The 11,947-nt window shown below is 38.4% G+C and overlaps 1 protein-coding gene across 2 annotated transcripts; it reads right to left on the bottom strand.

Moving 5' to 3' along the window:
* Positions 1-325: 325 nt before the first annotated feature.
* Vti1b (Vesicle transport through interaction with t-SNAREs 1b) lies at positions 326-11,709 on the bottom strand. 2 transcript variants are annotated; one of them, XM_076177925.1, is made up of 5 exons: positions 11,594-11,709; positions 5,566-5,689; positions 5,257-5,390; positions 3,587-3,768; positions 326-1,037 (listed from the first exon to the last, which is right to left on the bottom strand). In XM_076177925.1, the coding sequence occupies exons 3-5, from the start codon at positions 5,332-5,334 to the stop codon at positions 614-616; spliced, it is 684 nt and encodes a 227-aa protein (XP_076034040.1). In that variant the 5' UTR covers positions 5,335-5,390; positions 5,566-5,689; positions 11,594-11,709; the 3' UTR covers positions 326-613. The 2 variants fall into 2 exon arrangements, with proteins under 2 accessions (XP_076034040.1, XP_076034041.1); XM_076177926.1 differs by having other exon boundaries at positions 11,529-11,656.
* Positions 11,710-11,947: the final 238 nt, after the last annotated feature.

Raw genomic sequence — 11,947 nt, 5'->3', positions numbered from 1 at the left:
AATGTCCTCTGTAAGGGACACCATCCTAGCCTTCTGATAGGGGGGAGTTCATCACACTAAACCAAATCAGATCAAGTATATACATTTAAAAAAGCTGGACATGGAGTCAAATCATAGGATATGAAAACATTTCACTTTGAAAGGCACACATATTGACATGCCCAGACATGTTATCTTTCACTTGTTCAGTTTCTTTAATTACAACCCATTGGAATATGGAATAATGTCTTTGCTCCTAGGAATAGAGTGGAATGATTATGTTGTCTTTAGCCTCTTTTAATAGATGTCCTAAGCATCCAGCAATATCCAGGGAGACTATATAACATGTTTAAATTTTCCTATAAGATCAATCACCTATTGTACATTGTTCCTCCTTTGTTTCCATAAGTTCTTGGATTTCTTTTATATATAGCAAATGCTTCTCTCCCTTTACAAGGGATTTCTTTTCAGTTAAAAAAAATCCTGAACATAACATTATACATTTTTCTAAATTATGCTTGCTCAGGAATTTCTTTGTTTTTCTTTGACATTTATTCATTCATTTGTTCTTTAACTTCATTCACTGGATAACATAAGGAGGACATGCAACATTTATCTCCATACTACAGTAAATTCATTTCTTCTTTGAGAAAAATTTCCAATACACAAGTCCCCCTAAAATGGCCGCTTCTAAAAATATTATGACACCCAGTAATATTTTGTTATATATGACATTTCTTGACATTGCACGAATTAGACGTCTAGTGCGGCTTAGTTCAGCATCCGTATCAACTAGTCGATCCCTAGTGCGTTCTAAAGACTCCCGCTGAACACCAAGTTCACCAATAACTTCTGTTCCAATTTGTTCAGTTTCTGCAGCAATCACATGCGAGCGTGCAAGAGATTCTGACGTACGTTCTAAGCTCGCCGTGCCATCCAGTACTTGCTGGCGTATCTGGGAATTAATATCATCATTATCCCTGGAGCTTGAGAAAAGAATGGTTCTGTTGACTGCTTGGTCTCTGGAGTTCTCCTCTTGCTGTAATCGACTTTTGTACCTGGCAATGGTAGAAGAGAGATTTAATTTTTTCTTTCACTCATATGTCCACACTTAAGAAATTATGAAAAAAAATAATGAAATGTGCATATATGTATATAAAGTACACACACACAGATTGATCATTTACTGACCACAGCTACAACTAATATAAAGATTATAAGCAAAAAGAAACAAACTTAAAAAATGCATCACAATTATCATGTATACTACTGCACTCCACAAAGAATAGTAATCACAAGGGTTACCTGATAGATAGCAACATAAGCTCACATTTGATAAATAACTAAGTAATAGACAACCCATAATAGATCATATTAGTCATTTATACACACATACCAAGGGCTTTTTTTCCCCTTACAAGGGAGGTAGCCAAAGTCAAAAGCTTAAATCCACTCCCACCCATTTCATCCCCACATACTCCACTCCCATTCACCACCCCTCCCTCCCTCCCTCTTTTCTTGGTTCCTCCCGGATGACGGGTCATCCCTGCATCTTGGCCATTGCCCTGGGTCAGAGCCAATGCAGCAAGACATAGTACATCCACTGTAAGGCTGCTTCATTTAATTGGTGATCCTCCCTCTCCATTCAATCATGCAGAAAAAAGAGAAGATAGGCTGCATCACAATATCATTCACACATACTCCCTCACCCTACCATCCTTCACCCACTCCCTCCCATGTATCACAACACCATCCATATACATCCATTCTCCACTCACCCCTATCTTCTGTCTTCTCCCTTTCTTCCTAAACAGATATCCCCTCTTTCCCAATGCCCCTTTTACCCATTCATTCATCTCATCCTTGGTCACCCTCTCATGTTTACTCCATCCACCTCTGCCTTCCACACTTCTTTTACTAATCTTTCTTCACTCATTCTTTCCATGTGTCCAAACCATCTCAATACTCTTTCATCAACCCTATCTCCCAACTCCTTTTCCACCCCCGCTCTCCTCCTCACCTTGTTTCTCACTCTATCCAGACTAGTAACCCCTACCATACTTCTCAGGCATTTCATCTCAAACACATTTAAACTCTTCCTCTCTTATGTCTCATGTTTCTGCCCCATATAGTACTCAGCACAATCATCCTTTCATATAATCTCCTCTTAGCATCCATTCCCAAATGTCTATTTCTCATTACACTTTTTAATCCCCCAAGGCATTTACTTGCTTCTCTCAATCTACATTCTACCTCCACCTCCACTCCTCCCTTTCCCGCCACATTTGCACCCAAGTATCTAAAACTATCCACTTTCTCCCCTTGTACATCTCATCACCTTACACTTTAAACCCACTATCAGAGAAATAATATCAGAAGGAGATCCATATATTTCGACAACTGTAATCCTCTTCTGAAGGACTACAGATAGTAGTCGAAATATACGGACCTCCAGTACTTCTGATATAATTTCTCTGATAGTGGGTTTAAAGTGTACATTTACAAATGTGTTATAACATTACAGTTTCTCATCACCTTACATTTACCCACATCTTCAAATTCCTTCTTTTGCACACCCTCCCCAAACTCTGTCACTGATTTCTTCAATCCTTCCTCTGATCCTGCTACAACCACAGTATCGTCAGTAAACAACAACTGGCTTATCTCCCACTTTTCTCCATTTTCTTTAACCATTTCCAACCCCTGACCCACTACCCTTGCATTTACCTCTTGCACCACCCCCATCCATGTATAAATTGAACACCCAAGGCAACATAACACATCCCTGACAAAGTCCTACCTTTACCTCAAACCACTCACTCTCCATTTCTGATTCTAACACAAGCTCTACTACTCTCATAAAAACTCTTGATTGCTCTTAAAAGCTTTCCTCCTATCCCATATAGCTGCAATACCTCCCACAGTGCCTTTGTATCTACCCTGTCATAAGCCTTTTCCAAATCCATAAGGGCCCAAAAAACATCCTTACCTTTTCCTAAAATGGAGAAAGAGGAGAAGGGTGGGGATTAAAAAGGTACTGAAAGAGTGGAATGAGGAGGGGAATAATAATAATTGTTACCTCAAGTCAACTAACTGGAAACTCACAACTCCACAGTAGCTGACATAAGTCCTTGAACCTTCCCATAGTATCTCTCTAAAGAGTCTTCGGACTATTGTTTACACTGTATTAGTGTAAGACTGTTTCTATGTCACCAGCTGAAGGTAGTTGGAGGGAACTACTCTATATGAAAAGGTGGAGGATGTATCGGTTGAAGTTGTTGTTGTTGTCGTTCCCTAGACTGTCCGAGCAGTCCCGTCTCCCCAAGGAATGCCACAGCCGAAACTGGGTTTTCCCACAAATCCTTTATAGAGTGTATGTTGTGTTGTTTGCATGCATGATTGTGTATAATGCAGTCTTCCATTATGTGTTGTATGGTATAGGGTGAAGTGTTACATCCTGGGCAGCTGTCCATCGGTTGAAGTTGATAGATACCTTGGGGCTTGTCCCGAGACAGAGTGCCAGCACTATACAGCTCCAACTCCAGATGGAGGCAAGGTAGTTGATGGGATTTGAAATTACTATAATCCAAAAAACAAATTTACATACCTGTTAACTTCACCTTGATACCGCTGAATCTTTGCATTCATATTACTTCGATACTTTGGTGGAGCCTTGCGTGTTTCTATGTCCATATCTACTAACATTCCTTTTGTTTCTGCTACAGCATCCTCTATTTCTCTCAATATTCTCTTTCTTTCCTCCAAGCTTCGACATCTTGGTAAACCAAACTGTAAAATTTATTAACACACTGAAAAGTCCTGTAAGATGTATGTGTGTGTGATATTCATACATCTTCATTTTGGATCACATGTTGCACCCATGCTGGACAGCTATTACCCTCCCAGCTGAGAGCTCAGACCTCATATATGGCCTAATCTATGGGCAGCACTGTGACCTTATACAAACAAACAACTCCTTGCCCAAGAGTGTGTGTATTCATCTTACTGCAATGCTTATTGGGTTCTGTCTCCTACTTTTCAATTTATTATACCTAGTCTCAAATTCATCATCCATGAGGAGCTAAGATGAGAGGAAGGAAAGGGTGGTGGAGGGGAGTGGAATGGGTGGGAGTAGGTATCTTTGATTTGGCTACCTCTTTTATATGGGGAGAAGCTCATGGTAGATAGCCTCAAATTCATGAAAAGTTCCAAACTATAGCCTTGATATCCAATCACCATATTTATATTTGATTTCATATATTGTTCCTTTGCTTTTTTTTTTTTTTTAAGGAATGTTCCCTTTGTCACATTTAAAATTTCCTTAGCCAAGAACATGACTCCTCCACCCTGTTTTTCCTCTCTATTTCTAAGCCAGTGATTATATAATCCATTTCCAACACTGTTAGGTGATAGTGGACCCCTTAATTTTGTCTCTACAATTGCCATTATGTCTGGTTTTGTTTCTGACAAGTAATCATTAAACTCGTTTAATCCTGAAATTAAGTCATTTATATCAGTACATGCCACTTTTAATTTTCTCCACTCTCCATCTCTTTGTTCCTTTCATTTCTTTTTCTTCAAGATACCATTTTCTCAATGTCACATATAACACTCTCCAAAAGAACTTCTTTTTCTTAGGCTCCATTTTTTTTTTTTTTTTCGCTTCTTAATGTCTTCTCTCTTTCTCTTTCCTCAAGGTTCAGATCCCTTACTTGTTCTTGCTAGTATATCTTCCGCTGCCTTTTGTGACCTTAATTTGATCTTTAGGGGTCAATTTCCTTCTACATATCTTCCTATTCTATGCACTTCCTCTATTTCCTTTTCTAATACGTGCTCTTTATCTTGCATTACTCTCAAAACATCTATTGCTAAATCTTTCTCTTCTTTTTCTCTCACAGCATCATAACACCAAAACACAATGTACATACATATACCAAGGGCTTTTTCCCCCTTACAAGTGAGGTAGCCAAAGTCAAAAGGTATAATTCCACTCCCACCCATTTCATCCCCACCCACTCCACTCTCATTCACCACTCCTCCCAATGTAGATAATGAATTCAGTCAAGAATCTACCTCACACCTGCATCTTTTGGCTGGCTACATTCTTGGTTATTTGACATTGGAAACCTTTAAACTGAAACCAAAATATCCATCCACAAGGCCATCTGCATCTCCACCCTACTCTACAGCTGAAAAACCTGGACCAACTACAGACAACACATAAAAGCTGCATAAAAAAATATTTTCAATGTTAAAAATCCTAATAAAAATGCTTACCTCAAATTTGCTACTTATGCTATCTAATATGGCCTGAACTTCTTCATCTAGCAATTCATAACGCTGTGAGGATGCCATTTTTCACCATTCAGGTTGATAAGCTTCCAATTCACTTGTTTGGTAAATGGTAGACCCTGTTGATATACAAAATCATGACAGGCTTATTCAGCATTTACATGTTATAGGATTATTAAATATGAGAAAAATATGGCACCTTATTGATGCTTTTGTCAAAAGATAATGTTTACAAATTTTTTTAGATTATAACTTTTTTACGATTCATTAGGAAAATTAAAAGGTCTAACTTACCTATCCTTTACTGAAATTTGTTTAAACCCAAAATGTCAGTGCAAATCATTTACTTCCATAGTACTTTCACACAGTTTCTAGATCCAAACTACACAAGAAACTGACCAAATAGTTCTGCATCATTCTGAAAAAAAAAGAGAAAATATAAAATCAGTGAATTCAATGGATTTTTATTCACCCTAGGATCCAAATTCTAACAGTGTATGGTGCCTGCTGCCTTGGGTTTCACTAAATGAAACTACAACAGCAAACAATGATCTTTAGGCCCTTCCTTTGTTAAAAAAATTTACACTATTGTTTATATTAGTATAGGTACTGACATGGGTATATAGATATAGTTTATGTTACATTAGCATGGGTACTGACTGCATGGTGCAGGGATATTACAATGGGTAGGTGCTCAGGGAGTGATATGAGAGGTAAAGTCAAGGTGTGATGGGCTGGGGATTGGAGATGGCTAGAGATATTGGAGGAAAGTGGGAGGTGACTCAGATGTTGTTTACAGATGACAAATATCCATCAATCTGTGTGGTAGATATGAAGGGGTGATTGTGTCTATTGCACTGTACAAGGTGGAGACTTGGAATTTAAGAGGCAGAAAGGAGAAGTTTAAATGTATTTGAGATAAAGTGTCTTAGAAGTATAGCAGGGGTTATAAGGATGGATAAGGTGAGAAGGAGAGTAGGGATGGAAAGGGAGTTGGCAGATAGGGCTGATGAAAGATTATTGGGATGGTTTGGGCACATGGAAAGAATGAGTGAAGAAAGATAAAGAAAGAGTGTGGGAGACATGTGGATGGAGTAAACTTGAGTCGATAACCAAAAATGAGATTAATGGGCGAGGTGAAATGGGCTTTGAGTGAAGATGGAATGTCTGTTGAGCATAGAAGCAAGAAGGCAGGGGATAAGTGTGAATGAAGAATGGTTATGTATAGCTGATATTTTGACATAGCCCAAAGGGATTTCTCCCCATCTCTATTTTTTGCACGAGGGGAAAAGGAGGGGGATAACTATGTAAATGAAGCAATCCTACTGTGGATGTACTAAACCCAAGATTTTGCAATGCTTCTGACCCAGGTAGTGGGCATGAGATAGTGATGACCTTTCATCCATGAGGAACTGAGAGAAAAATGGATGGTGGATGGGAGTGTTAGCATGCCTGCCTGCCTCCCCATGTTCCCACTATGTATCCCCTGGCTAGGATATAAGCTTATCAACCCAAATGTATAAATACACTGAAGAGGATCACAGACAGTGATCATAATATGGCTACAGATCTTTATACAACATTCTTTTCTCTGAAAGTAATATGATAAGGAGAGTGTTTCTAATATCAAATGAGACCATGTTTAAGAGGTTATATATGGCTATGATTAGACCACATTTTGAATACAAAGGCCATTGAAAATGTTCAAAAAAGAGAAACAAAAATTATACCAAGGCTAAAGGATATGATATACAAAGAAAGGTTAAAGTAGCTGAACTTGCCAACACTGGCCTACAGAAGGGCCCAAACTGAAACGATTGAGACTTAAAAAGGTTGGTGGGATATACAAAGCAAGAGTCAGCAAGGGAGTGTTCACTTTACAAGGGGATAATGCCACAAGATGTCACACCAAGAAGATATATAAGGAGAGGGCAAGACTTCACATTAGAAAGAACTTCGGAAACAGAGTAGTCAACACATGGAATTGGCTAACAAAGTGTGGTGTCTGCTGGCTCAGTGCTTGGTTCTGTTCCAGAATCACGCAAACCCATTTTTCACTTCCATTTTTTTTTTTTTCCCATTTGAAAATTCTATTTTTTCTATGGAATGGTTATGTTAGATTAAGTTAAGTTAGGATAGGTTGGTCCCAATATTTAGTAAAAGACAAAAAATTAATTGAGCAATACCAACAGCGTGTGACAAAAGTTGGTACCTGAGCTTGCCATACAGGAGAGGTGCAAGGAATCAGGATTGCAAATGCTGAGGCCAGAAGAAAAGGGTATATGATATAGCTACACAAGCTGCTTAAAGAATTTGACCATTCCCTATGAATCCTTGTTTACATTCACCACAACAAAACTAAGAGGACACTAAGTGAAGTTAAGCAAACAGAACATTGGAGGACCACTTTAAAAGGGAATTTGTTTAAGATAAGGGTCACAAATGAGTGGAAGGAGGTATCAGAGCATGTTGTGTCAGCACCTACCATAGCTAGCTTCAAGATGAGATATGATAGACACAATAATATAATGTAGGGCTCTTAACTATTCCTGGAGGTGAGGACAGGACATGGAGTTAACTTCTTCATTCCCTACCAGTTATTACTAGGTAAGGTTATGTTAGAAGCTATTGGAGGTGTTTTGGTAAATTTTTAGTTGTGCACACCTATGTGATATAGCAATAGAAAATTAATTATTAATTTCGTAAATTATAATACATCAACATATGTGATTTTCTTGGTGGAAATCAATAACAAAAAAGTTGCTAAAACCAATTTACTAATGAATGAAGTCACGATGGTTGAATGATACACCATGTTTGTGTTGATAGATGCCAAGGTCAAAAAAATTAAAGGATGATAAATTCGTCTATTCTAACCTAACCTACATAAACTAACCTATATTTAGTAATTCAGTACCTCAAATTCTAAAGATCATCCAGGTCATTGTCATGGATGCTGACGGCCTGATTATTATTGTACCTCGGGCAATTAACAGATGACAGCAGAACCCCCATGTTCTCTCATAAAGTCCAAGGAAGCCCTAGGCTATTGTCTTTGTAACAGCACTTATTAATGTCACCTGGAGTTGGAGAGCACCCAGTACACATGTGAAAGCAGTCGTCTGATAGTAACTGGACTGGCATGGCACCTGGAATTGGAGAACACCTGGTCCACAACATGAAAACCATCATCTAACTGACAGTGACTGGACTGGACAGACGACAGCATGGTGTCTGTACCATATCCTAGCAGCTTCGTTCATTTTTAGATTTGCTTGTAATGAGGTTTTCTGTTATTTATTTCAGCCAAGAAAATTGCATACTATGTTCACGTATTATAATTTACAAAATGTTTCATTTTCTAATACTATATCGCATAGGTGTGCACAACTAAAATTATACCGGTATTTTTTAAGAAGTGCACAGATACATAATATAGATAGAGTGAACACATACATAATAAAGATAGAGTGAGAAATGAGGAGGTGAGGAGAACAGGGGTGGAAAGGGAGCTGGGAGATAGGGTTGATGAAAGAGTATTAGGATGGTTTGGACACATGGAAAGAATGAGTGAAGAAAGATTAGTAAAAGAAGTGTGGAAGGAGTGAATATGAGGGGGTGTCCTAGGATGAGATGGATGGATGGGGTGGAAGGGGCTTTACAAAAAAGAGGAATGTCTGTAGAGGAAGGACGGGAGAGGACAGAAGATAGGGGTGAATGGAGAAGGGTTGTGTATAGATGAGGCTGTGATGCATGAGGGGGAGTGGGTGGGGGATGGGGGTGAGGAAGTATGTATGAGAAAAAAATTTGATGCAGCCCGAAGGGATTTCTCCCCATCTTCTCCTTTCCTGCATGAGGGGACGGAGAGGGGGATCGCTGAATTTATGAAGAGGCCTTGCTGTGGATGTGCTGTCTTGCAACACTGCTTCTGACCCAGGGCAGTGGACAGGATGTAGGGATGACCCATCATCCAGGAGGTGCCAAGATAGGAAGGAGGGTGGAGGGGAGTGGAATATATGGGAAATGAAATGGGTGGGAGTGATTTCTATGCCTTTTTCTTTTTGGCTACCCCCCATGTAATATATGTTTTTCTTGGCAAAAATCAATAACAATAACCTTGCTGTAAGCAAATACACTACCGAACATGGCTGCAATGATAGGTTCAAGGCACCATGTTATTATCTATCCAATCCCATCAAGTCAGTCTGACAATGACATTGACATTGTGTACAATGTGTTCTCCCACTCCTAGTGACGTCACCAAGCTATATATTTTTAAAACAGTGCTATGGATCTGAGGTTCATGCTTTTCTTCAAGCTATGGAGTAACATCAATTAGAAACAAAATAGAAAAAGGCACAACTAAGGTGGCTTGGGCATGTCGAGAGAATGGATGAAGAGAGAATTGCAAAGAAAAGATGGAACTGGAGACCATAAGGTAGCAAATCTAGAGGTAGACCGAAGAAAAGATGGAAAGATGGAGTTGAAGAAATCCTAGAGGCAAATGGATTATGAAAAATAGAGGATTTGAAGGAAGAAGGAAGCTTTGAGAGGACAATCTGTGGAAGTGTGCTGGCCCAACTGACAGGCTGAAAGCCTACCTGGGAGCAGAAGAAAGAATTAAGAAGTATGATTCCGAAACACCTCTACACTACACAATCCGATCAGATGCCAAAACCAGCCATCATCATCCCTGACAACAATGACCCTGATGACCTCTAGAATTACAGGTACTGTATTACTAAATGCAGGTTAGGTTCTGTTACGTATGTTAGGTTAGATGAATTTATCATACTTTAATTTCTTTGACTTCTACATATATCAAAATAAAGATATTGTCTCAAGCAGTCACTGCATCTCCATTCTTTAGTGTATTGGGTAAAGTTTTAGTTGTGCACACCTACACAATATAGCAATAGAAAATGAATTATTTTGTAAATTACAATAGATCAATGTAATAAGATATTTTCTTGGCAGAAATCAATAACAGAAAAGTTGCTAAAACCTATTTTCTAACAAACAAAATTGCGGCAGTTGAGTGATACGCCAAGTTTGTTTTGATTGGAGCCACGGTCAATGAAATAAAAGGATGATAAATTAGTCTATTCTAACCTACCTAACCTATGTAACCTAACCAATGTTTAGTAATTTGGTACCTCAAATTCTAAAGATCATCTGGGTTGTCGTTGTCGTCACGGACGCTGACGGCCTGATTATTATTGCACTTCGGTTAATTAAAAGACAACGGCAGAACCTATGTTCTCTCATAAAGTCCAAGGAAGCCCTATTGTCTTGGTAACAGCACTTATCAACATCACCTGGATTTGGAGAACACCTGGTCCACAATGTGAAAGCCGTCATCTGATAATGACTGGACTGGCATGGCGTCTGGACCATATCCTAGTGGCTTCATTTGTTAATAAATTTGCTTGAAGCAAGTTTTTTCTATTTCCGCCAAGAAAATCACATATTACATTCGTGTATTATAATTTACAAAATTAATATCTAATTTTCTAATGCTATATCACGTAGATGTGCGCAACTAAAATGATACAATATATTGCTTTAAACAACTTTTTCCAATGATGATTACTGATTTCTGCCGAGAAAAATGTAGATCACAATATATTATAATTTACAAAATGAATATCTATAATCTAATTTTCTATTGCTGTATCACATAGGTCTGCACTTCTAAATATTTACCCTATTGGGCAATGTTACTTGTTACTTATCAAATATCTATTCTTTCATAATTCTAGAATTTTACCCCCAATTGGGGAAGAGGGATTCCAAAAGGAAAAATCAAGAAATGAAATGTAGTCATCAGGTTAACATTGTTACTGTAGCCAACCACCATGTCCAATGCATTAACCCAGATGAATGACAATGTCAACGGCAGGAGTGACAGGCCTACTAATTGGGCCTTCTTACCAGAAGAAAACTACGAGTGACCAAGTTATGATAAATAGTGTCTATGCCGGTCATGGTTCTAATAAATTCCTTTACCTTCGTTACATAATTACTAATCCCTTTCAGTTTTCCACATAAAACACCTTAACCTTTTATAATTATGCCAGAAATCTTACATGACATTAATAGGGATCAGAAATGATGACATAAGAAATATTTGAAATAATCCGATTTTGACCATATAACGCAATTTCAAACAAAATTGTCCAATGTCATTGACAGAATTTACCAAAGCCCTTTTCCTGTCGTCGTTATTTATGATTGAATACAAAATATGACACTACCTTTAGCTTATATTCAACTGCTGATGTTTTTAAAAAGAGTAAAACAATAAATTGTATATTCATACTCAAACGCCCCCTTTGTATTCCCTCGTCTTGGTATGTTTACGTCTGGTCAGCTGACAAGTACCTGGAACCCTTTGGGCGTTTCGCTACATGGCCAGTTCGCTACCAACCATTCCGCTACATTATTCGGTCGTTTCGCTACACTGTTTTTTCGCATTTGAGATAGGAATATGATAAAAAATACAATGTGTGCGGGTTTATAAAGTACCTGTAACCCTTTGGGAGTTTCGCTACATGGCCAGTTCGCTACCAGCCATTTCGCTACATTCTTCGGTCGATTCGCTAAATGGCCAGTTCGCTGCATTATTCGTTCGTTTCGCTACATTTCGCTATACTTTTTTTTTTATCGCATTTGA

This window comes from Oratosquilla oratoria, chromosome 41 (genome assembly GCF_046742065.1).
Source record: "Oratosquilla oratoria isolate Oo_2021 chromosome 41, ASM4674206v1, whole genome shotgun sequence".
Taxonomy (NCBI): Eukaryota; Metazoa; Arthropoda; class Malacostraca; order Stomatopoda; family Squillidae; genus Oratosquilla; species Oratosquilla oratoria.
This window is presented reverse-complemented; position numbering and strand designations above follow the sequence as displayed.